The sequence below is a fragment of the Passer domesticus genome, chromosome 9, assembly GCF_036417665.1.
Source record: "Passer domesticus isolate bPasDom1 chromosome 9, bPasDom1.hap1, whole genome shotgun sequence".
NCBI classification, from domain to species: Eukaryota; Metazoa; Chordata; class Aves; order Passeriformes; family Passeridae; genus Passer; species Passer domesticus.
In genome coordinates, this window is record NC_087482.1 from 29,590,978 (window position 1) to 29,612,006 (window position 21,029).

At 58.0% G+C, this 21,029-nt stretch overlaps 4 protein-coding genes across 8 annotated transcripts in view; 1 reads left to right on the forward strand and 3 right to left on the reverse strand.

The window, feature by feature from the left end:
• Positions 1-36: 36 nt before the first annotated feature.
• TCTA (T cell leukemia translocation altered) lies at positions 37-913 on the forward strand. The gene is made up of 2 exons (XM_064432299.1): positions 37-421; positions 810-913. The coding sequence occupies exons 1-2, from the start codon at positions 90-92 to the stop codon at positions 850-852; spliced, it is 375 nt and encodes a 124-aa protein (XP_064288369.1). The 5' UTR covers positions 37-89; the 3' UTR covers positions 853-913.
• A 45-nt stretch (positions 914-958) lies between these two features.
• On the reverse strand, positions 959-3,115 carry AMT (aminomethyltransferase). The gene is made up of 8 exons (XM_064432296.1): positions 2,739-3,115; positions 2,583-2,663; positions 2,342-2,473; positions 2,100-2,178; positions 1,833-1,978; positions 1,564-1,744; positions 1,303-1,458; positions 959-1,195 (listed from the first exon to the last, which is right to left on the reverse strand). The coding sequence occupies exons 1-8, from the start codon at positions 2,994-2,996 to the stop codon at positions 1,017-1,019; spliced, it is 1,212 nt and encodes a 403-aa protein (XP_064288366.1). The 5' UTR covers positions 2,997-3,115; the 3' UTR covers positions 959-1,016.
• Positions 3,116-3,175: 60 nt separating this feature from the next.
• NICN1 (nicolin 1, tubulin polyglutamylase complex subunit) lies at positions 3,176-6,994 on the reverse strand. The gene is made up of 6 exons (XM_064432298.1): positions 6,803-6,994; positions 6,029-6,202; positions 5,626-5,739; positions 5,194-5,265; positions 3,641-3,745; positions 3,176-3,518 (listed from the first exon to the last, which is right to left on the reverse strand). The coding sequence occupies exons 1-6, from the start codon at positions 6,965-6,967 to the stop codon at positions 3,477-3,479; spliced, it is 672 nt and encodes a 223-aa protein (XP_064288368.1). The 5' UTR covers positions 6,968-6,994; the 3' UTR covers positions 3,176-3,476.
• A 1,181-nt stretch (positions 6,995-8,175) lies between these two features.
• The window catches only part of DAG1 (dystroglycan 1), a 48,947-nt gene continuing 36,093 nt past the window's right edge, over positions 8,176-21,029 (reverse strand). For all 5 annotated transcript variants that reach the window (XM_064432301.1, XM_064432305.1, XM_064432302.1 and 2 more), the window contains one exon: positions 8,176-11,057. In XM_064432301.1, coding sequence (XP_064288371.1) covers positions 8,649-11,057 — 2,409 coding nt within the window. In that variant the 3' untranslated portion in view covers positions 8,176-8,648. The remainder of the gene's footprint in view (positions 11,058-21,029) is intronic.

A 21,029-nucleotide genomic window follows, 5' to 3' on the forward strand; every position in this document is an offset into this window, starting at 1 on the left:
GCCCCACAGCGCAGGCGGCGCGGAGGCCCCGCCCCCGGGCCGCGGGCAGAGGCGCCGCCCCGCGGCAGGCTCGCCCGGCAGCCGCGGCCATGGCGGCGGTGGCGGCGGGCTGGCTGCCGCCGTGGCGGGCGCTGGCCGCGCTGGGCCGGGAGCTGGCGGCCGAGTGGGCGGCACAGGACGTGCGGGCCGCGCTGTGCCAGCTGCTGCTGCTCTGGCTGGGCATCAGCCTGCTGGGCGTCCGCCTGGCCTGGCGCGCCTACGGCGGGGCGGTGGCCGCGCTCTGCTACCGGACCGGCCCCGCCGGCCGCCGCTCCCCGGGCACCGCTCCCGGGGCCTCGCCCTCCCGGCCCCGCGCGCACTCCCTGTCCCCCGCGGGCCCGGCGGGACGCAACGGCGCCGCCGAGCGGCACTGCCCGCCCCGGTGAGTCCCGACCGCTACCGGGCCCAAAAACGCTGATTCCCCCGCGGGCCTGCCCGGCTTCCCTCCCCCGCGCCCGGCCGGCGCTCCCGGAGCGCTGCCCGGTGAGCGACCCCCGCCCAGTGCCGCCCGGTGAGCGTCCCCCCGCCGCACCCCTGCACCGGTACAGCCCGGACAGCAGGGTCCGGACCGGCGCCTCTGGGACACGGGCCCCGTTAGCCCCCGAGCTGCGGGTTCTGACAAGTGCCGCCCAGGCTGTGCCCCCCGGGCTGTGCCCCCGACTTCTGAGCCCCCCACCCCGCCCAACTGCACCCCAGCCCAGGGTGCCCCAGTGAGGGCCCCCAGCCGCACACGGACACGGTGTCCTGCTCACACTGCCTGTCTCTTGCAGGGATGGCCCCACGGCAGAGCCCATGAAGACACACCGGGAGTGAGCAGCACCAGGACTGCCGGCTGGGTACTGCCAACACCATTAAAGTGCTGTGCCCACCTGCTGCTCCTTGTTTTGGCATTGCCACCATAACCAGAGAGGAGGCCAGGGAAATGGAACAGGGTGTTTATTGGAGCCGGGGCACTGTGCCCACAGCATGCGCTGGCCTCACTTGGCCATGTAGTACTGGGTGGGCACGAAGGGCATCTTGGTGATGACGGCAGGGTGCTGCTTCTTGCGCACCTCGACGGTGAGCTTGGTGCCAGCCCGGCTGTGCGGTGCCTCCACGTAGCCCATGGCGATATTCTTGCCCAGGCAGGGCGAGGGACATCCACTGGTCACTGTGCCTGGGACGTGAGGATATGGGGAGGTGAACGGGGCCTGGCCAGCCCCTGTCAGTGCCATGGCCACAGCTCAGGGTCGTGCCCGTGCCAGCCCCACTGCCCCCACCTACCCACAGGCCTGCCTTCAGGGCCCAGGATGGCCATGTGGGGCCGGATGGCGGGTCCCACCGACGTCAGCCCCACACGCCTGCGCCTCGGCTTCTCTTTCAGTTGTGCCATGATGACAGCAGCACCAGGGAAGTCCATGGCCATACGCCGGCGCCTCCCTGCAGGGCAGAGATGGGTGAGGGTTGGTGATGCCTGACTGGTCCCCTTGTACCCACTGGAGACACCTTGCTGCTCTGCCTGCCCCAAGGAGGAGGTGGACCTACCCAGAGTCCACATCAGCCCGGCCTCGGCAGGGGTGACAGTCTCATCGATGTCATTGCCGTAGAGGCAGAGCCCGGCCTCCAGGCGCAGGCTGTCCCTGGCTGCCAGCCCTGCTAGCCACACATCAGGGACACCCAGGAGCTGCTCGGCCAGCTCCACCGCCCGTGCCGCGGGCACCGAGATCTGCGGCGGGACACGGGCAGGGTCAGTGGGGCACGGCCTTCCCCTGCCTGGTACCGCACTGGGGACACTGGCACAGCTCCCTGGGTACCTCCACGCCGTCCTCGCCGGTGTAACCGCAGCGCGTGACCCGGCAGCCCGGCACACCGAACACGGTCGTGGTGATGCTGTTCATGAAGGAGAGCTTGGCCAGGTCATCTGACAGCCCTTCCTGCAGAACCCGTGCCATGGAGGGACCTGGGGAGGCAGGTGGCTGGAAGGCAGCAGTGCCCGGGGAAGCGGGGGGAGGTGGGGAGGGCGGTGACATCCACCGGGAGAGAACCCGGGAGAGGGTAGGCCCATGTGGGGGCCCCAATACCTTGCAGAGCCAGCAGGGCATTGTCTGACACCTCCAGGTGTATGTCACTGCCGGTGGCCTGCAGCTGCGCCGCTCTGTCCTGCCAGGGTGACAGGGGGCTGCTAGCACGGGGGCCAGGCCAGTGCCAGCCCCACACGTGGCCATGGCCACCTCACCCTGCGCAACACCGGTGTCACCAAAAGGCAGAGAGACTCCTTCCCACGCGTGTCCCCCCCTCCCGCGGGGCTCAGGCAGCCCCATACCCTCAGGATGGCCAAGTCCTTGTCAGCACAGGCGGCGTTGGACACCACGTAGAGGTGATCTTCTGACGTGTTTGTGACGATGAGGTCGTCCGTGATGCCGCCCTTCTCGTTGGTGAGCAGCGTCAGGGTGCCCTGCGGGACACGGCCCGCGGCAGCATTGGCAGGCTGCCCGGACCGTCCCAGGGCATCCCGGGCACCTCCGGCCCCGCTGGATGCCTGCTGCCTGCCCAGTGCCCCCTACCTGTCCTGGCTTCAGCTCGGCGATGTCCCCCACCACCAGGCTCTCCATGAACCTGACGCGGTCCCGGCCGTACACCAGGGTCTGCAAGGGGCCGGCGAGGCTGTGAGGTGCTGCGGCCGCCCCCCTGCTCCAGCCCCCGCATCCCGACCCCGCTACCTGCATCATGTGGGAGACGTCGAAGAGGGAGCAGTGGCGGCGGGTGTGCAGGTGTGACTGCAGGTGGCCCTGCCCGTAGTGCAGCGGAAGGGTCCAGCCGGCGAACGGCACCATCCGCCCGCCGCGGGCCCGATGCAGGGCATCCAGCGGCGTCTGCTTCAGCCGCTCGTCCCCGGCCCCGCTGCCCCCGGCCCCTCTCCGCGGCGCCGAGCCCGGGGGCCGGCGGGACAGCGCGGCGCGGCAGCCCGCCCGCAGCATCTTCCTCTTCCTCCTCCCTCCCGGCACGGCTCGGACCGGCCCCGGGGCGCCTGGGACATGGAGTCCGCCCGGCCCTGGCCCCGGCCCCCGCCCCCGGCCCGGCCCGCCCTCGGCACCGCCTCCCCGGGGCTGCCGGCACGGCCACCCCCATCCCCCAGAGACAGGCGGGCACAGGCAGGGCCAACGTAGCAGCTTTTAGTGGTGACCCCTCCGGCACCCCCGCACCCCTCGGTCCCCCCGCACCCCCTCGCAGTGTCCGGGCTCTGCCCACGGGACGTGCCCAGGAGAGGCTCCCAGGGGTCTCTGGAGTGGCAGCGCTGCCCCTCGCTGCTGGGCAGTGCAGAGGGAGTCAGGGAAGGGGCACAGGGAGGGCTTGGGACCCCGCGGGGTCAGTGGCCGAGGCGGGAATGCAGGAGTCTGCGCAGGCCCCGGGAGCATGGAAGGGACACTTCTCCCCGGCTGGCACCAGCACCAGCAGGCTCAGGTGTAGGAAAGCAGGTTGACATCGTAGCAGCCATCCACCTGGGGAAGAGAGCGACTGTCACTGTCTGCACAGCACTGCTGGGCTGCTCCAGCCCCTCTGGGAGGGCTCCTGAGCCATGTGGCAAGGCCAGGGTCCCTGTCAGCAGGGTGGTGGGACTCACGTCGAAGCGCCCGATGCGGGCAGCTGCCTGGCGAGCCCGGATCACCTCTGTCAGCACCCACATTTGCTGGACCTCCGTCGACACCTTCTCCGGATCAGGGAGCTCCTGGAAAGAAGTGGGCACAATTCTGTGGAGCAGGGATGGCCCGGATGGGCTGGATGACCCTGGGTTTGGGCAGTGGTGTGGATGGATGGCTTTGCCTCCCAGGGAGTCAGGCACGTGATGGTGCCCACATTCCCGACCTGGACCTGCCGGTAGTTTCCCAACATGAGGTGGGCAGGGCCTCTCTCCAGGAAAACAAACTACTGAGGACGTGGGTGACCCTGATCCCTGGGTGCTGCGGTGCCAACAAAGCCCACCTCTGCTGGCAGGTGGCCAGGATGAGGACAGAAAGGTGATTGCTGGCTAATCATTAAAACCCTAATCACGCAGTCCAGAGTTTCCCAACAGCCTCACTTAGTGACGTGCCTGGGCTTGGGTGCAGAATCCTGGGCACACATGCTGGTTCACCCCAGGGACCTTTAGCCAGGTGGGATGTGTGGACTCATCAGCAGCTCTCCTGGCTGGGGCACAACTCTCACGGGGACACAGCTCTGTTGCACTGGGCTGAGGGGTGCCTCGTGGTGATGTTGGGAAAAGCCAGTCTCAGAGCAACCTCTGGCATCTGCCTGGATACTCCTTGCCAAGGGGAATGTGATCCAAGCAATCAGCAAGGGACGGGAGTGCCCTCCCCAAACTGTCACACAGCTGGGCAAAGATTGGGAACAGCAGCCTCACTGCTGGTGCAGTGTGAGCACCGTAGCGTGGAAGCCCAGCAGCAGAACTGCCCCGGCAGGTGTGGGCTGTGCCACCCTCCTGCAGGCAGGACCTCCTGTTGATTCAGCAGGTTCTCATGGGCGAGCCAGCTCCCACCCTGGCCCTGCTCTGCCTGGACTTTGCCCACCAAAGGCCACCATCTGCCAGGCAGATGTGGTGGCAATCTGTAAACATGTGCTGTGGCAGTGATGCCCCTCTGCCCACATGCTGTCCTGGCTGGGCAATGTGTTCCCCAGAGCACACCCTCTGCAAAGCACTGGGAACCAGCCCTGTCCCCACATGTCTCACCCACCCTGAGCGAGGCCGTGCACCCACTGCTCCCGCAGTGATGTCCCTGTCCCTGTTCCCACACATCCCACCTGCCACTGAACCATGCTGTGCACCCACTGCTCCCGTGGGGATGTTCTTGTTCCTGTCCCATCCCACTGCATCCCGCCTGTCGGCTGAGTGGCACTGTGCACCCGCTTCTCCTTGGTGATGTTCCTGTCCCCAGACTAGAGGCCAAATAGACTTAAATGTCACCTCAGATAGCACATCCCCGTGGAGATATTTTTCTTCTTAGCACTGCAAACTACTTCCAGCACAAGGCGGGTTATTTCAGGGCTCCACAGCTATTCCTGGTGAAAGCCTGGAGCCAACAAGGCAGGCATGGCCCTGGCGGCCTCCTGATGGATGCTCATGGCTGGCACCCCACAGAGGTCCCTCCTTCCCCCAGCACCTCAGCAGGGATTACTCACCCCATGCAGGCTGGCTGGCTGCTCCGGAGGGGTCAGCTGGGAGAGCCAGGAGGGAAAATCCTTCTGAGGACTCTGAAACAGATCCAGAGGGTCACACAGCGTGTTCCCAACCTTATCTCTATCCTTTACACCAGGCAGTGTGCTGGGGCTTAGAGCCTATCCCTAGTGATCCTGCTATGGAAGTGTCACTTTACTATCCTTAAAGATAATTTTGTAGGGAATTCTGTGTTTTGAGTGGCTGTTGGAGCAGTCCCTTCCCCAGCACCACTGGAGCACAACTGCCCCAGCAAAGGCCAAGGACTTGGAGCCACATCCAGAGCTGTGTGCTCCCCAGAGCTGTAGGGGGAAATGCCAGGTATAGGGCTGGGGACAGTGGCTTGTCCTGGCCCCCTGCCCATGCCTGGCAGTGGGGTAGCTCCGGCACCTGCTCACCTTCTGTCCAGGGGGGAAAATCTGCAGGTCCTCAATGGTGAAGTGGAGCCAGACTGGGGAGGGCTGTCGCAGGATGAACCGCATTGCTGTCACCTGGTCCACATCACACAGCATCTGCAGGGCAGGGGCCAGGCAGTGTAACCACAGGGGCTGGCACTGACTGGGGGCAGCTTTTGGGGTATCCTCCCAAAACCCCCAACCCAGCCCAGATGGAAGAAGCCCAAGGAAGCATCGTCCCCTGAGGGCTGGCTGGGCTGAGCGGGGCACAGGGACTCTCGCAGCCATGGGGGTCAGTGGGACACGGGCACCAGACCCCTGGAGCGGGAGCCACCCTGGGCTGTGGGCAAAGAGGGGTGAGCCCCGCGGGGGTGATGCCACGGTCCCATCCAGACCTGGTGCTGACCTGGTGCCGGTGGAGGCAGAAGTAGTCCTGGGAGCCCTCCTCGGTGTGCGGGCACGGCATCAGGCACAGGTCCCGCAGGCAGGTCACCCAGCGCCGGGACCCGCCGGGGCCGGGCCGCTGCACCCGCACGCTCAGGAACGCCGTGTAGAAGTTCCTGAACACGATCTCCTGCACCTGCGGGACCGCCGACCTCAGCCCCACAACAGCATCCCTCCACAGCTGCACCGGCACTCCCCGGTACCGACACCGGCATCACCCCCCGGTACTGGGACGGGCACCGGCAACCCCCCTCCCACAGCGGGATCGGCACGGCCCCGTACCCGCACCAGCAGAGCCCCATACCGGGACCTGCACGGGCACCCCCGACCCTACTGGGACGGGCGCGGCATCCCCAGCATCCCGCCCAGCACCGGTAAGGGAGGTACCCCAGCACCGGCATCCACCCGTTACCGGCATCCCCTCCGCCCCGGGACCTCCCCTCACATCTTCCCCATACCGCCCACGGCATCCCTTCCGCCCTGGGACCGCCCCCGGCTTCTCCCCACACCGGCACCGGCATCCCCACCCACCCCGCCCCGCTGCCGCCCCCGGCATCCCCGGTCCTGCCCCGGGACCGACACCACACCCGGCCCTGCACCGTGCCTGGCAGGGGCCCTGTCTTCCTCCGGGACCACCCGGTACCCCCCCGCCGGTACCGCCCCGGCATCCCCCCGTGACTCCACGGGACCACCCCGGTCCCCCCCTCCGGTACCGCGGCGGAGCGGCCGCACTCACGTCGGCGGCGGCGCCGCGGGGGAAGCGGAGGTCGATGACGGCGACGCCGGGCCGTGCGGGCTCGGCGCCCCCGGCCAGCTGGAGCGGGGCGGCGGGGCGGGGGGCGCAGGGCAGCGGGGAGCGGCCCGGCCCGGCGGGCGGACCCGGCCCCGCCGCTCCCGACATGGCGGCGCCGCGCGGCCGCCGCTCCGGGGCGGGGCCGGGCCGGGCCGGGCGGCACCGCCCGCGGGCACCGGCAGGGGGCGCCCCCGCCGCGGCGGGAACGGGAACGGGAATGGGAACGGGAATGGGAACGGGGGCGGGCCGGGGCCGCGCTGGCTCCGGGCATCCCCCGCACCGGGGCCACCCCGCCGCCTCCCAGACCGGCACCGCCACCCCCGGGCGGGTTTGCTGTTTTCGCGGCCCCGAGACCGGAGCTGGGGGTTGAGCACCGCCCCCGCCCCCCCTTCCCGGGGCCACGCCGGTGCCCGGGCAGCGCACGGTGAAGCGGCGGGTCCGCCCCGGTGTGCGGGGTCAGCCCTCCTCCCGGGGCGCACACGGGCAAATCCCGGCTGGGGATGCCGGGGCTCGGAGCAGAGGGGATGGGGACGGTACCGGCACCGTGGCGGGTCCCCCGGGGCCGGCCCGAGGGGGCTGAGCCCGTACAAACTGCTGGCAGCCGCACACCGGTTTTTAAGTCTTTTTTTTTTTAATAAAACAATCGGAGTCTGTATCAAAAATTTAGTAAAAAATTAGATTTGAGAGTTCACCGATTTTTCTTTTAACTATTAACTATTCCTGGCGCTCTTTTTTCTTTTCCTTTTCTTTTTATTTTTTTTTTTTTTTTTACTTTTTTATATTTTCCAACAGTGTCCAGGCTGGAGTGCCAGCGTGAGGCCAGCGAGGCCATTCCTGCAGAGTCCCAAGGAGCAGCCGGGACAGAGAACACACCCCACTCTCGTCAAAACACCCCACGGGGAGGGGGTTTTGCTTCCAATCGACCCCCCCAGCCCTGGTGGTGCTCGCTGGGAAGCAGAGAAATTCGTCGTGGCACAGGGCTCAGCTCATCCTTCCGTGAGCATTCCCTGGCACAGCGATGCACCCCCTGCTCAGCCACGGGCACCCCAGGCCAGGCTGACCCAACTCATGACTATTTTATGATGCGTGAGAAAGATAGGATTTCTTTGATTAAAAATAAAATAAAAACGATAGAAGAATCAAACCCCAAACCAAGAAGCTGATCCACCCCAAGAGGAGGAGGAGGAGGCTGGCTGGCCCCGCTGACCAGCCCGTGGAGCTCGCCTGCAGCACAGCACTGCCCTCCCCCTCGCCAAAAACTACACATCCCAGTTTAGGTAAACAGCAGATTAAATGTAAAAACTTAAACCATCGACTTCAGAAAGTCCCTTGAATTTAATTATTTTTAGGCTACCTTTCATGTTACGTCCTGTAGCTAGACACACGTGAATAGAAAAAACAGTACAGTTAGTGTTAAAGGCAAACAGCGGAGACCCAGAGTGCCACCCCAGTGCTGCCTGCTCCTCCCGACCCGGCCCGACCCGTCCCGACCCCCCTCCCTGCCCACCGCCCCGGCCCCGGCCGAAGCACAGCCGCCGGGAAGGCGTCTTTGAGCCGAGAATTTTTTTTTTTTTCTATGAATAAAATAAAACCAAAGCTTGTTAGGCAAAAATAAAACAAGTGTCCCCCCGAGTCCCGCGAGCGCGGCGGTGCGGCGGGCGCAGCCGGGGAGAGCCTGCTGGGGAGCGGGCTGGGCTTTCGTGTTCCCGGCTGGTGAGGGGGCTGCCGGCCCACAGACAGCACCGGTGTGGAGCTGGAGGCCCCTTCTCCCCCGAGAGCCTCCCGTTTGTTAAGGGGGCACGTAGGGCGGTGGGGACCTGTACGGGGTCATGTTCTTCGGGCGGGAGCCTTTCCCCTCCATGGGCGCGGTGAAGGGGGGGGGAGGCTGGTAGGGCGGCGCGTTGGGGTCCTCGTCCCGCAGCGGAGTGTACTCCCCGATGGTGTCCTGGTTGAGCGGCGTGGTCTCCGGCATGCTCTGGTTGGGGTACTCTGGAGGGGGCAGTGGGGCTTTCTCCTCCTGGAGGATGAGGGGCATGCTGGAGGACGGTGGGGGCTTGGAGTCGTCCAGCTCGTCGGCGAAGATGATGGGCACGCCTTTCTTGATGAAGGTGGCCTGGTCTTCGATGGTCAGCTTGCCTTTCCTCTTCTTGCGGTAGCAGATCATGGCGATGATGCCAGCCACGAGGAGGATGGCGGCCACCACCACGGCAGGGATGACCGTGTGCAGGTACACGTCGTCCTCGCTGCTCTTCTCGGGGTCTTTGCCTGCTGCCACCGTTGGCGTGGCCTCTGAGATCACCCTGCCATCCTTGGTCACGGGGACAAACTGGATGTGCCTGCAGCTGCCGGAACCAACCACAGACACGTTCAAAGGCTTGAACTCAGGCTGCAGGACACTGGAGAAAGCTGGGCTCGGCCTGCCGGAGTCATCTGCAATTTTTTTGCTCAAAGTCCGGATCTGCTCCCGAGGGCAAGGCTCCAGGGGCAGTGTGTTGTTGGTCCACTCCACTACAATGGAGCCTTTGGCGATGTCCTGCACCGTGATTGTGCTGCTGTTCCTGTCACCGAATGCCAGAGCCAGCTTCTTCACCAGCATGATCTTCTTATGGATGTCATTCACCACTGCATTGTGGTCCCCTTCCAGCCTGGCCTTGAACTTCACCGGAGACTTGTCCCCATGCGGGCGTTTGTGGACATGGATTTCAAAAGCATCCACGGCAAAAAGCCCGCCCTTGTCGGTGGCATACATGAAGTACTCGTGCTTCCCAATGTGGTTGTGGTCTGGCATGCCATACATGAGCTGGCTGGTGCTGTTGAACTGCACCCATGAATTCTCCTCGATCATCTGCTGCTCCTTCAGCTTCAAGGTGAGCTGCAGCTTGTCAGTGGTGGTGTCCTCCTTGTCGTAGAAGGTATCTGATGGTATCTTAACCTCGAAGTACGTGCCCTCCCAGGCATCAACCCTGTCGATGTGGTTTGTCAGCTTGGGCGGCTCGTTGGGCTCCCAGGGCCGGGGCAGCCCGCTGGCCGTGGTGCGCACGCGGGACGGCGGAGAGGCCGTCGTCAGCTTGGAGATGGGCGACCTGGTGGTGCTGGGAGGCTTTGTTGGACGGGGCGTTTTGGGCCTTCGAGTGGGCCTTCGTGTTATTGCCGTGGAGGAATCTGTCGTGGACGGTGTGGCTGGCTTCAGGGTGGAGACTCTCGGTTTCTTGGTGGTAGTTGAGGGCGGTGTGATCACTGCTGTGGGCTCTACGTACCCAGGCATCGTGGGGCGGATCGGCACGGAGGCCGTGCCCGTGCCTTCTGCTACCCTGGTTGGCTGGATTGGCCCCAGCGTGGGCGTCTGGACAATGGGGCCTCTGGTTCTGATGGTGACTGTCGGCTTCCTCGGCAGTGGAATGGGCTCCCGGACAGGGGGTGCCGTAGTCTCTGTGGGAGGCGCGATGGCGGGCGACGTTGGCGTGGGGACAATCCTGGTGGGTGGCTCTTGTGCGGCAGTGGTGGGCGGCCCGATGGCAGTCAAAGGCGTAGGGGTGGCGTTGATCTGCCGCCGCATCCGCTTTGGGAGGTGAGGCTTCTTGTTAGCAATGTGCCAGCCAACAACCGGGTAGCCAAGGCGGGCAGACATGGTTCCTTCCTTAGCTGGAGCCTCCACCTTGCTGATGTTGGGGACGCTGTTTTGGCTCAGGGAACATCCCAGTTTCCACGAGAGTAAGGCCCCGTTTTCCACCACCTTCTTTGCATTTCCTGGTCCAGCCATGAAGGCCGACATGTCAAAGAGTCTGTTATTTACAACAGGAACCAACTTCATGTTGTGAAGTTCCACCTCTGAAAAGCTTCTCATTCTGTTTAAGAGTTCAATCCTCTGCTTTGGTGTCATTTTTGTTAAGTCGGCATCCAAAATGACAGTCAGGATAGTGACTGGCTCTTCCGAGCCGCACACAAAGGGCGCTGTGTCACTCATGTCTTGGACGGCCACTCGCACCGACTGAGGCTCGCTGTGGTCCTCTTGGTGGACCTCAACAGAGAAGACGTTTGTGGTCTGTGGGACATAGCTCCCATTCGGGAAGGGCTGCAGAGTGGTCACTGAGATGTAGTGGACACCCTTGTCCGTGTCCAGGGGCAGTCCTTCCAGGGAGCTGCTCTCTGCGTTCCAGTGCAACCAAGAAGGCAAGGAGTCCTTCCCAGCTTCGGAGATCTACCAAACAAATAAACAAACAGAAAAAGGCTTTTAGAAGTACAGCATGATGACAGGTTCTATCTGCAGTAACGCCTCATTTCAAGGATTAAAGAAAAAAATCTGAAGTGTAACAACTGGGGAAGGAACATCCTGGCCAGAGCACAGCAGCCGTTGCCTCCTCCTCCACATGTTGGCAAGGATGAGCTCTGCAGGGTGCACCGGACCCAAAGGGCTTAAGGAGCCACAAGAGGCCATAAAGACCCACGGGGCCCCCTTGCCTGCAAGTGCTCCAACACTTGCTGGTCAACTGCCAAGCACAAGTGGTTCATTTCTCTGAGGGCAGACGGGGAGTTTACGTCATGGGGACAGTGACAAAGCTGAGGGTGAAGTTATGCTGTACAGCAGAGCTAATCTAACAACTGCCCTCTTCCCACTCCTTCCTCTCCCAGCTTGGCCATCTTGCTCCTTTTCTCAACCCCATCACATCCTGCCCACATCAAGCTCAGCAGAACATGTATTTTCTCCACTTATTTTCAGTCTGTCCCACTCTCCCCAGAGCCAGGATGACCCAGAGGGGCCGGCAGCTGGCCAGCTATGGTTCTGAGTCCCTGGCCTGGCTGGAGCACACCAGCTCCCAACAAGCAGCAGGAAACCCTGAGAGCTACCTGATGTGGTTGTGCTCTGCCAGAGGAACAGCAGCCAAGGATAAAGGAAAGGAGCAGACCCAATGTAACGGCCAGTGTGGGCAGGCAGGGATGTGGCACACAGCTGAGGAATTGCTGGACATGACACAGGACAGCATGCCAGCCTGGCTTCAGCCCCAGGCTAGCTAAAAATGAAGGACTTCACTTTCACATAATAACTTGCTGCTGCAAGGGAAGGCTTTGTCTCAGAACACAGGCACCTCAGGACTCCAACATACTCTTCACTACCCCTTTCAGCCCGTGGGACTCTGTCTCCTGCCCTGGCTTGTAGCTGAGGGTGGGTGCAACCCCCAAGCCCCCCCAGTTCCAGCAGCTGACATCCTTCTGCTCGGCAGCCGCTCGCGGATCACGCGCGCAGCGGAGCTGCTCCTGGAAGGGGTGAGGCTGCCAGCTCGGTGGGCTGTGACATTTCCCGGGGCTGTAGGTACTCCAGAGTGAGTAACCTGAGCTTCACCACCTCCCAGGCCCGGAGGCGTTTGGCAAGTGAGCTGGCTGGGCTTTCCAGAAATCCAGGAGGCATCTCCCCCTGACACGCAGAGCAAACAGGATGCTTTGGGGTTCATGGAAACACATTTAGCAGCCTGGTCCATGGTCTGGGCTCACTGCAGTCCAGCACAGAGCCAGGCTCTAGCTCTCTTCCTGAAAGGGTGCTTTGGTTCTCTGCAGTTCTGTAAAGCTTATACATATTTCATAATTTACCCAAATGCAAAGCTGGAAGAGGAGCTTTGCAAGGAAAGCTGCCTGGCAGGAGCATTCCTGCATCCAGCAGCAGGTGCAGAGCTGGGGCTGGACTGCCACGCTGCAGGTCCTGCTGGGAAAGCCCCTGGATGCACAAGGAAGGATGGTGATGCTGCAGGGCTGGGCACACTGTGAGTCCTGGGTGCCACTCCCAATGCCCTGGCTGCAGCCCCCTGGGGCTCACCCCCACACTGTGGGTTTCAACACACTGAAGGGTCTGGATGCACAGCTCTGCCAGCATAACGCAGGACCCAAAAGTCTTTTGGCAAGAGCAGCACAAAAAAGCTTTTGTGCAAGAGCTGCAGAGGGTTTCAGCCAGCCTGGACAAGCTGGAGAGTACATCATGAGCCACACGCTGGGTACAGCTTATAGAGCAGAGTTATAGAGCAGAGTTTAAAGCTCTCAGCACAGCTGTAGTTAACTCCTCACCAGCAATATCCCAGAGCACAGAATTCAGATTCCTGCTTAAAACAGCTGGAGGAAGCTGTCCCAAGGGCCCTGTACCTCAATATAGGCCACCATGCACCAACATGTGAGCATCCTTCCCCTGGCCTTGCTGTGTACCCACGTTTCTGGCAGAGGACAGGGGGTTTGGCAGGGCTGTGGCTGCATTCACTCCTCCTCCACTGCAGGAACAGGAGCTGCTTTTAGCCCAGACATCCCAAAGGAAAGGCAGCCCTTCACCTGAGCTGGGCACAGGGAGCCAAGCCTCGCTCCTGCAGGAACAAAGGAACGAATTGTCCTTCCTTGGCATTTCTTCTGCCAAAAGAGAACAAAGGCAGGGTCTGCTCCTGCCCAGCCAGAAGCACTGACCTGCCCCCATCTTCCTTTAAAAAAGTGTCATTTCATCACACCCTCTAAAAACTGAGATGCCAGGACAATGCTCAGTGCAATAAAGCATTTACAGTAGCAGGAGCTGGTTCCACTCTTTATCCTCTTGTGCCAAAATTAGCCACTAACCTGCCCACTGTGGAGGAGGGCTGGGCTGGGCACACACAAGGAACAGAAACACAGGGAGCCAGGACAAAGCCACAGCATTATTGAGGCTTACACAATCAAGAAGAATAAAAACTTTAATAGCGACTGGTTAAATTCACTCTGAGTGTGTAATTTTAGGCTACATTTGGAACAAATCTTCCCCTTCTGTGCACTCTGCAAAAGCCCTTAATTACAGGATCACACACTCCACACAGCTTTCCTGAGAATTGGAGTTTTCTGCTGCTGCCTCCTCCCTGGGCACTGCCATGACTTGAGGAGAAGACCTATAAGCAGCAGTATTTTACCCAGTCTCATGTCACAAGGTGATTCTTCCTTCAGTCTTCCTACTTCTGACAGCCAAACTCACTTCAGAAAGGTGGCTGACCCACACCCAGAAATGATGGTGAGGGAGGCACAGGCCAGTCTGAATATTCCTGCTTGGAAAACCATTTCTAACCTACAGTTTACATGTGGGGCCCATGCTAGAAAAGGAAACTGCAGCCAGACAGATCCACACCAAAAACTAGGCTCTCCTGAAAAACAAAAACAGGCCAAGCAATCACTGACTGGGATGACTTGTTCTAGCAGGGATGTGACACTTGCAAAACATTTATAAACCCACTTAAACTTGATTTAAAAAGAGCTGAGCTAGTTCAGCTGTATTCAGCCTGTGAGGAGATGTGGACTGTTTCTAAAGGCTCTGCAAGAGATGATTAAGAAAATCAAATTTATGTGGATTACTCCTATGAAACCTGTGCTTCCCCGGGGAAATCTCTGAGAAGGCAACAAGTCACAAGCATTTGATGTCTCTGCACTGCTTTAAACACAACAACTGACCTGATAGCACAAATCATCCATGTTCATGGGACAAAGGGAGAGCCCAGAAAGATTAGAGCAGATAAATAAAGTTGTTAGCATGATGGATAAAAATACTTGCTCCTAAACAAATGCTGACCAGTGGAGCCCTTGGCATGGGTCTGTCCTGTCCACGTCACTGCTGTTTGCAGTGGTGCAAGCTGCAAGAGAGAGACCTGGACTCTGATCTAGCAATGTTTCCTTCAAATATTGCTTCAAAGGGTATTTGTTAAGGCTACACATAGTTAATGATTAGGGATCTGTGGTTTTCATGTTAAAAGTTTTCCACTTTTCTATGTATGCAATATCAGCCTTAAGCCCTGCCATTTCCCTCAAGGGGTCTGGTTTCATAATAACTCTTCCATTGCCCAAGTTTGGCTTTTTTCTTTTTTTTTTTTTTTTTAAAGGCTGTCTTTGTTTTCCCATTATTTGAGATAACTGTAAATGCTTATTGGCTAAAGATTACACAAGCCTGGCAGTGTATTGAAGGCCATTAAAAAATAAGCCATGATTGTGATTTAAAATACATACAGTGAGTGGTCTGGTGGTTTTGAAGACTTTGTTCACAAAATCCTTTCAGATAGACATGGCCTGTTATTTTTAGGCCAGCCAAGAGCAGTCAGCTCATGAAAGAAGATAGCTCAGTTTGACTTGTTTTTTTAAACTTGGATCTTAAAGCCCTGTAGCCAACAAGACAAAGATAAGCAAAGGAGCAGTGAGCAAAACTGCTGCCTCAGGGGAATTCAGGCAAAAACTGCATTCTTGCTTACAAGAGTGCCCTTTAATCCTCCAGGTATTTAGTCCTCCTCTTTCTGATGAATCCCCTGAAAATGAGGCAGTGAGCCCTTTGCCAGGAGACAGGTACCATAGGATCCTGCCACAGGTCTCCACTATGGCACACCACTAGGAAATCTTCCCAGTCCTGGATGTACCCAGTGGGATCTCCCCTGTCTGTGCTGATCTTCACACGGGCAGCAGCAGCTGGGAGTCGGCTCCTTTCAAATCAGCCCTAAAAACCCCCTGATGACTGCTTTTGGGCAGAGTCAGCATGGACAGTCCTGCAGCTCTGCCAGCTCTCCCACTGCCCCCTTCCCCTCCCTGCGTCCAGCAGCTGCTGAGAGACAGACCCCGTGCCAGGGCTTTATCTGGGGTGCAATTACTGATGGCAGTAGCCAGCCTCCTTCAGCATCACCCCAGCACACATGGCCAGCGATGAGGAATATCCCAGCTGGGCCCTCCAGAAGGTGAGCTGAGCTGAGCTGAGCCCAGCTGAGCTGAGCTGTGCCCAACTGACTGACCCAGCCAGTGTCACTCCAAGTCTGCAGGCTCAGGCTCCTGCAAGCAATTAACCAGCAGGCAGGGGGAGAAAATGGAAATTCAAATGCAATTCAAATGCAAATTTAACTGCAGAGAAAGAGTCAAGCCTAAGCTGTTTGCCTAAACCCAAGCTTCATCTTAAACCCCTTGCTAATGCTGCAGCATGGGCAGTGTTGGCAGCAGAAGCAAGAGGCAGCCTTAGTCCCGAATGAGATCCATGGGTGGGCAGATTCCCACTGAATTGTCCCACACAAGCTGGGGGAGGGACACTGGCTTCAGATCCACCCAGTGTGCTGGAGCTGTGGGCACTGCAGTGAGCACAGCCTGAGTCAGGAGCAGTGATGGGCACGGGGCCTGCAGGCTCCAGCTCCGAGGACAGAGTCCTTGTTTTGGGAGACAGGCCCTGCCTGTGGATCCACCAGGTGCATCCTCACCTGGCACAAAGGCTGCACCGTGCCTGCAGACCGAGCTGTCCAGGAACCACAGCCCCAGGCAGGTCCCAGAGGCTGCTGCACTGGGTCATGGATGTGATGGTGCAAGAGAGGAGCTGGACAGACCTCAGCCCTCAGCTGCCAGAGCCTGCCAGAGTTCAAGTGTTTGGACAATGCTTCCAGACACATGGCAATTTTCCCTGTTGGGCCAGGGCTTGACTTGATGGTCCTTGTGGGTCCCTTCCAACTCCGAATATCCTATGATCCTATGAAGCTGTGGGCCTTTGGCCCCAAGGAACGGCCCCACCAGGGAGGTTGGCCTGTGTGCATCCAGGAGAGGTCGTGTGAAGGGGATTCCAACATTACTTGCCACCTCCTTTTCTCAAACACAACAGAACTGCAAACTAGGACATCAGACAGGCCATGCCTAGAAACACAAGGCCCAGAAAACAGTGGTGCAAGGAGGATGGGCACCTCTCAGAGCCTCCTGCTCACTGGGCACTGCTGCTGCAGTGCTGTGCTATGGGAAAGCTCAGGCTGGAGACAGGACAGGAAAGTTGTGCTTGGCAAAGCAAGCAGGAAGGACTTGCAACACAGATCCTTCCCTGTGGAAGGGACTGTGATACCTGCCAGGGTTTTTGGGTATCCTCAGCAGACACTGCTCCTCTGGGCTGCTCTGCACCTTGCACAAAAGGCCCAAGAACTCATGGACAAAACAAGCTGCTCCAGGACATCTCATGCAGATGCCTGTGCCCCTGAAGTCTAAAAACAGCCCAGAGACTCGACTGGCTTTCAGAAGTACGTCAGCCTTGGTGACCCGAGCCTTCATTACCAGCAGGAGCTCACCTTCTCTGCTCAGAGACCAAAAGCTACACAAGAACAGCCAGTAATTGGTGCTTCCTTTGTGCACAGGTAGGTCAGGGTGGTTGAGCTAACCCCACATTCTGGCTGGTCCCAGCCAAAGCCCTGCAAAGCCCTTCCTGTATGTCTCCATGCACTGAAGCTGTTGCTTTAGAAAAACAAATCAAACCCAGCCCAGAAAGCTGAGCTAAGGAGGAATAAGGCTTGCAAAGACCATCACTGGTCCTGGCCTTCATCTTCAAAGTTCAGCCTCTGAAGGACCAGGTAGGAAAGCTACTCAAAGTAGCTGCTCTGCTTTTACGTGCTCATGACAACCTGAATGAGAAGTTGATGTGCCTCCTGCTAATCTGCATTTCCCAGCCATTCAAGGAGCGAGTGAAGCCTCACGCACAGAAAGGAGCCCCCCTCCCCTGTGGATGTGGGTGTAGGGCTGTGCTGTGGGCTCAGCCTGCCTTCCACACGAGCTGGGCTTTGCCTGACCAGCTTCTTCACCACCAGTAAAACAGCTCTGCAAAGGTGCAGGCTGAGTGGCTACACCCAGCCCCTGCCACCCTCGCATACTCCTGCCATGACGGCTTCTTTTCCAGCTGCGCCTCTGTGCTGCCTATAAGGACACCATTCAGCGTCCCACTCTGCCTGGGCAAGGGAACACAACAGCTGTTTCACTGGGAGGTCACTACAAAACATTGAGTGTCCCAAGAAATCCTCCTTTCATCGGGCCGTGCAAGCAGCTTGGAAGGATTTGTTTAGCCTTATTGTTGGAGCGGGAAGGCGCAGCCCGCCCGCGCCAGGGCTGGGGTCAGCACGGGCTGCCCACACCCCGCTTTGTCCCTTGTCCGGGGGGCGAGCACGGGGCAGGAAAAGCCTCAAACAGCTTTAAAAAAAAGTTTGGTCGGGCTCTTCTTTCAGCGTGACTTTTTATAAGCGAAAGGCCAAAGGGAAGCAAAAATACCACAAAGCAGGGATGCCAAGTGCTGGGGGTTTAGTGCTGCCACCGCACAGCTAACCAGCCCTGGCAATTTATTCCTCCCATCAGCAGATTGCTGGAAAGCTGGCTTTCAAGAGCATGGCAAGGAAAGGCAGACCAGATCTTGCAGCCTCAGGTCTGCTCCTTCGCAGGATTCTCGTTATTGTCACATTCCTCTGTCTCCCTGGATGCTCAAAGCAACAACCTGTAACAGCAGGACAAAACAAGGAACTTCCCATTCCCAGCCCGTCTGAAAAGCCGGTTTATAATTAGATGGAGTCACATTTTCCACTCCTCCAAATTCAGAGTTTGTTACTAAGCGTGCACTGAAAATGCCAAATTCTCTGACTCGGTCTCACTGCAGGAAAAAGATAAGCCCCCTCGGCCTCCCTGCAGGAATCTTATCAGCTCATCTTATCACTCAGATTGCAGCGTGGCAACCAGGCAAAACCCTGCCCAAGTCTTCCTCTGCCTGGACCTGCTCCAGGCACTGCCATTTATCCCCGTGTGCTCTCCTGTAAATAGCGGCTGTTGCTGCACCTCCCAGTCAGTCCGAGAAAACCAGGGACCCCAGGGAGGAGGTGAAGCTCAAATGCCTTGACACAGAGAGCCTTTTAAGATACCCAGCTTGATGGCACAGCCCCTCGGGAGTGCTCTTTGCTTCTCTTCTTCCTTTGAGAAATGCCACTTTAATAAATTTCACGTTCAGTTAAAATGCTTTGAAATAAAGATCATTGCAAGAAGAAAAAAAAAAAAAAGTCAGTATTTTGTGGTTTTCTTCCCTGAAAGCAAGTGTGTCCTGGCACTGCAGGCTGGCTCTCAACATCCAGCCCGTGGCTTTGGGGTTGGAGCAGGACTGAGGTGAGCAGCACAGCCCTGACAGTAGATACCCGTGTCAGGACCCCTGCAACCCAGTCTCTGTGGATCCTGTTTATAAATCAAGGTCCCTGACATCTGATGAGAGCAAAGCTGTTCAATAAAAGCTGCTTCAGCAGATGGCAAACAGTACAACCATTGGAAACTCAGCCTCCTGCTTGGAAAGTTTAGTGGTGGACTTGGCAGTGCTGGGTTAATGGTTGGGCTGGATAATCTAAAAGGTATTTTCCAACCTAAACAACTCTGTGATTCTATGAAAGCAAGACTCCCTTTTTCCCTGATGGATATCCAGTCTCTGATAACCTCCAAACCCGCTCCATAGCTGCACTGTGTAATTCATCTGAGTGAATTCTGTTCCAACCACTTTCCCACCAGCTATGTTTGCTTACAGAGACAGCTTCTCAGGGCCTCTGCTATGTGTTTTACCTGTCTTCCCAACAAAGCCCCACGGAAACCGTGCACTCAAACCTAAAAATAATGAGGGGCTAAGACACAGCTGGAATGCTCACCTGAGCTCCTTAGCATTGGCTACAAACCCATGGAGATCTGCTCTGTGGGATCCATCCCACACTGAACACTACCAGCACTGAAGGCATGACCTTCCAGGAAGACACAGCAAATCTCCTGCTCTGGCAGGGATGTGCCTTGGGAAGCAGTACACACCAGGAGTTTCTCTCCTTCCAGCATGCTTTATAGAGCCATCTTTAAATAAAAGTTATTTAATAGTGTATCTATGTATTGTGAGTACATATATTTAGAATATCAGGATGTGCAAGGGCTCAGTTCCTTGTGGGTGTTGTATCCTTGTGGGGATAGCACACCTTGGCTGGTGGGATGAGTGCAGGGTCATGGCTGGCTACAGCCACCACACCAAATCATGCACCTCACCTTTTGTCCTCTTCTGGGACTCAACAACTGGAAGCAGCAAAAACTACAGACCTGGATATTTCAGCTGATAGGAAGATGTCCAAACCAAAGCAAAGCAGACATGGAAAAGCAAACGATTGTAGGATATATCAAACAAGGTTATTTATAGAAGAGAAAAGGAAGTTTGATGCTTTTATAAAAGGTTCTGGTAAAATTTCATCTGGAATGTTTTGTAACACTGTGGTCATGCAAACATAAGAAAAATAAACTCAAGCTGGAGGAGGTGCAGAAGACAGCTGCAAAGCTTAGGGGAAGGAAAGAAAACTTATTTTATGAGAAAGACTAAAGAGGTTGGCTTGTTTAACCTAATAAAATCAAGATGGGGAATATGCCTGTCACCTATAAATACATAAGGGAAGTAAATATTATGAAGGTAGAATTGATTTAGGCTAAAGGGCAGCACATATAAATATTTCTAGCCATCTCTAAATTTAGGCTAGAAGCTGCATTTTTAATCAGAGCAGCCAAATTTTGGAGCAGCTTCAAATGGAAGTGGCAGGAACAGGAAATCCAACTGGTCTTTGACCGGAGCATGATTTGTTCTCTGACAGGACACAGCTGAGAGGTAACAGGTCAGACTGCACACAGCCCTCAGGGGAAATGGGGTTAAGGGGATGATGACTGGTGAAGGTACCAGCACTAATGCCCATGTTTACTCTGTCCTAGCCAGCATCTGCCAGGAGCCAGTGGGAGCCAGTGGCAACCCACCCACACATTGTCTGTATGGCAAGGGAGCTGTATGATATAGGGAAATTGGGTGTTTTAACCAAAACCTTGAAAAATACCAATGTTTTGGTGTCACATGTGACAGAAAGGGCTGCAAGATGCCTTTTAGGAAGCCACAGCAAGGAATTTTAATTCCCAGCCACCTCCAGACAGCAGGAGAGCAGTCTTACAGCCAGAAGCCCTGCTGTAGTGAGGAAGCCAGAGGACAGCATCTGGACTGACCTGCTGCCAAATCCAACAGCTGGAATACCTGCAAGCTCCAGCTGCTTTCCAGAGGACATGATACTGCCTGACCAAGGCACTTGCTTGGGAACACAAGGCACAGGGAAGGGTGTTACCACGGCCCCAACGCCTTGCAGGCAGCTGGCTCTGAGCAACGTGGAAACAGACTGAAATTAAGACACGTGGTATTTTCTACTTCTTTTCTCTGCAGCTTGAGCACATTCAAATAAACCTGCTTGTGTCCTTAGCCATAGAACTCTCACCTGTTGTTCAGCAGCTTTGGGGGTGGCAGGGGAAGGCTGGGGACTGCTCCCAGGAGCACATACCTGACTGTGCAGGAGTGCGCGCCTGCGGGGCACTCCTCCGCCACGCTGCACATGCCTGGCGT

Bases quoted from the DNA above. Each gene is read 5' to 3' on its own strand.
- AMT (XM_064432296.1), bottom strand. From the start codon at position 2,996: ATGCTGCGGGCGGGCTGCCGCGCCGCGCTGTCCCGCCGGCCCCCGGGC. The intron at 2,664-2,738 runs GTAGCGGGGTCG...GGCCCCTTGCAG, and splicing joins ACGTCTCCCACATGATGCAG to ACCCTGGTGTACGGCCGGGA. The intron at 2,179-2,341 runs GTATGGGGCTGC...TCACCCTGGCAG, and splicing joins AGGACTTGGCCATCCTGAGG to GACAGAGCGGCGCAGCTGCA.
- TCTA (XM_064432299.1), top strand. From the start codon at position 90: ATGGCGGCGGTGGCGGCGGGCTGGCTGCCGCCGTGGCGGGCGCTGGCC. The intron at 422-809 runs GTGAGTCCCGAC...TGTCTCTTGCAG, and splicing joins GAGCGGCACTGCCCGCCCCG to GGATGGCCCCACGGCAGAGC.
- NICN1 (XM_064432298.1), bottom strand. From the start codon at position 6,967: ATGTCGGGAGCGGCGGGGCCGGGTCCGCCCGCCGGGCCGGGCCGCTCC. The intron at 6,203-6,802 runs GTGAGTGCGGCC...GCGGTCCCGCAG, and splicing joins CCCGCGGCGCCGCCGCCGAC to GTGCAGGAGATCGTGTTCAG. The intron at 3,746-5,193 runs GTGAGTAATCCC...ACTTCTTTCCAG, and splicing joins AGCCAGCCAGCCTGCATGGG to GAGCTCCCTGATCCGGAGAA.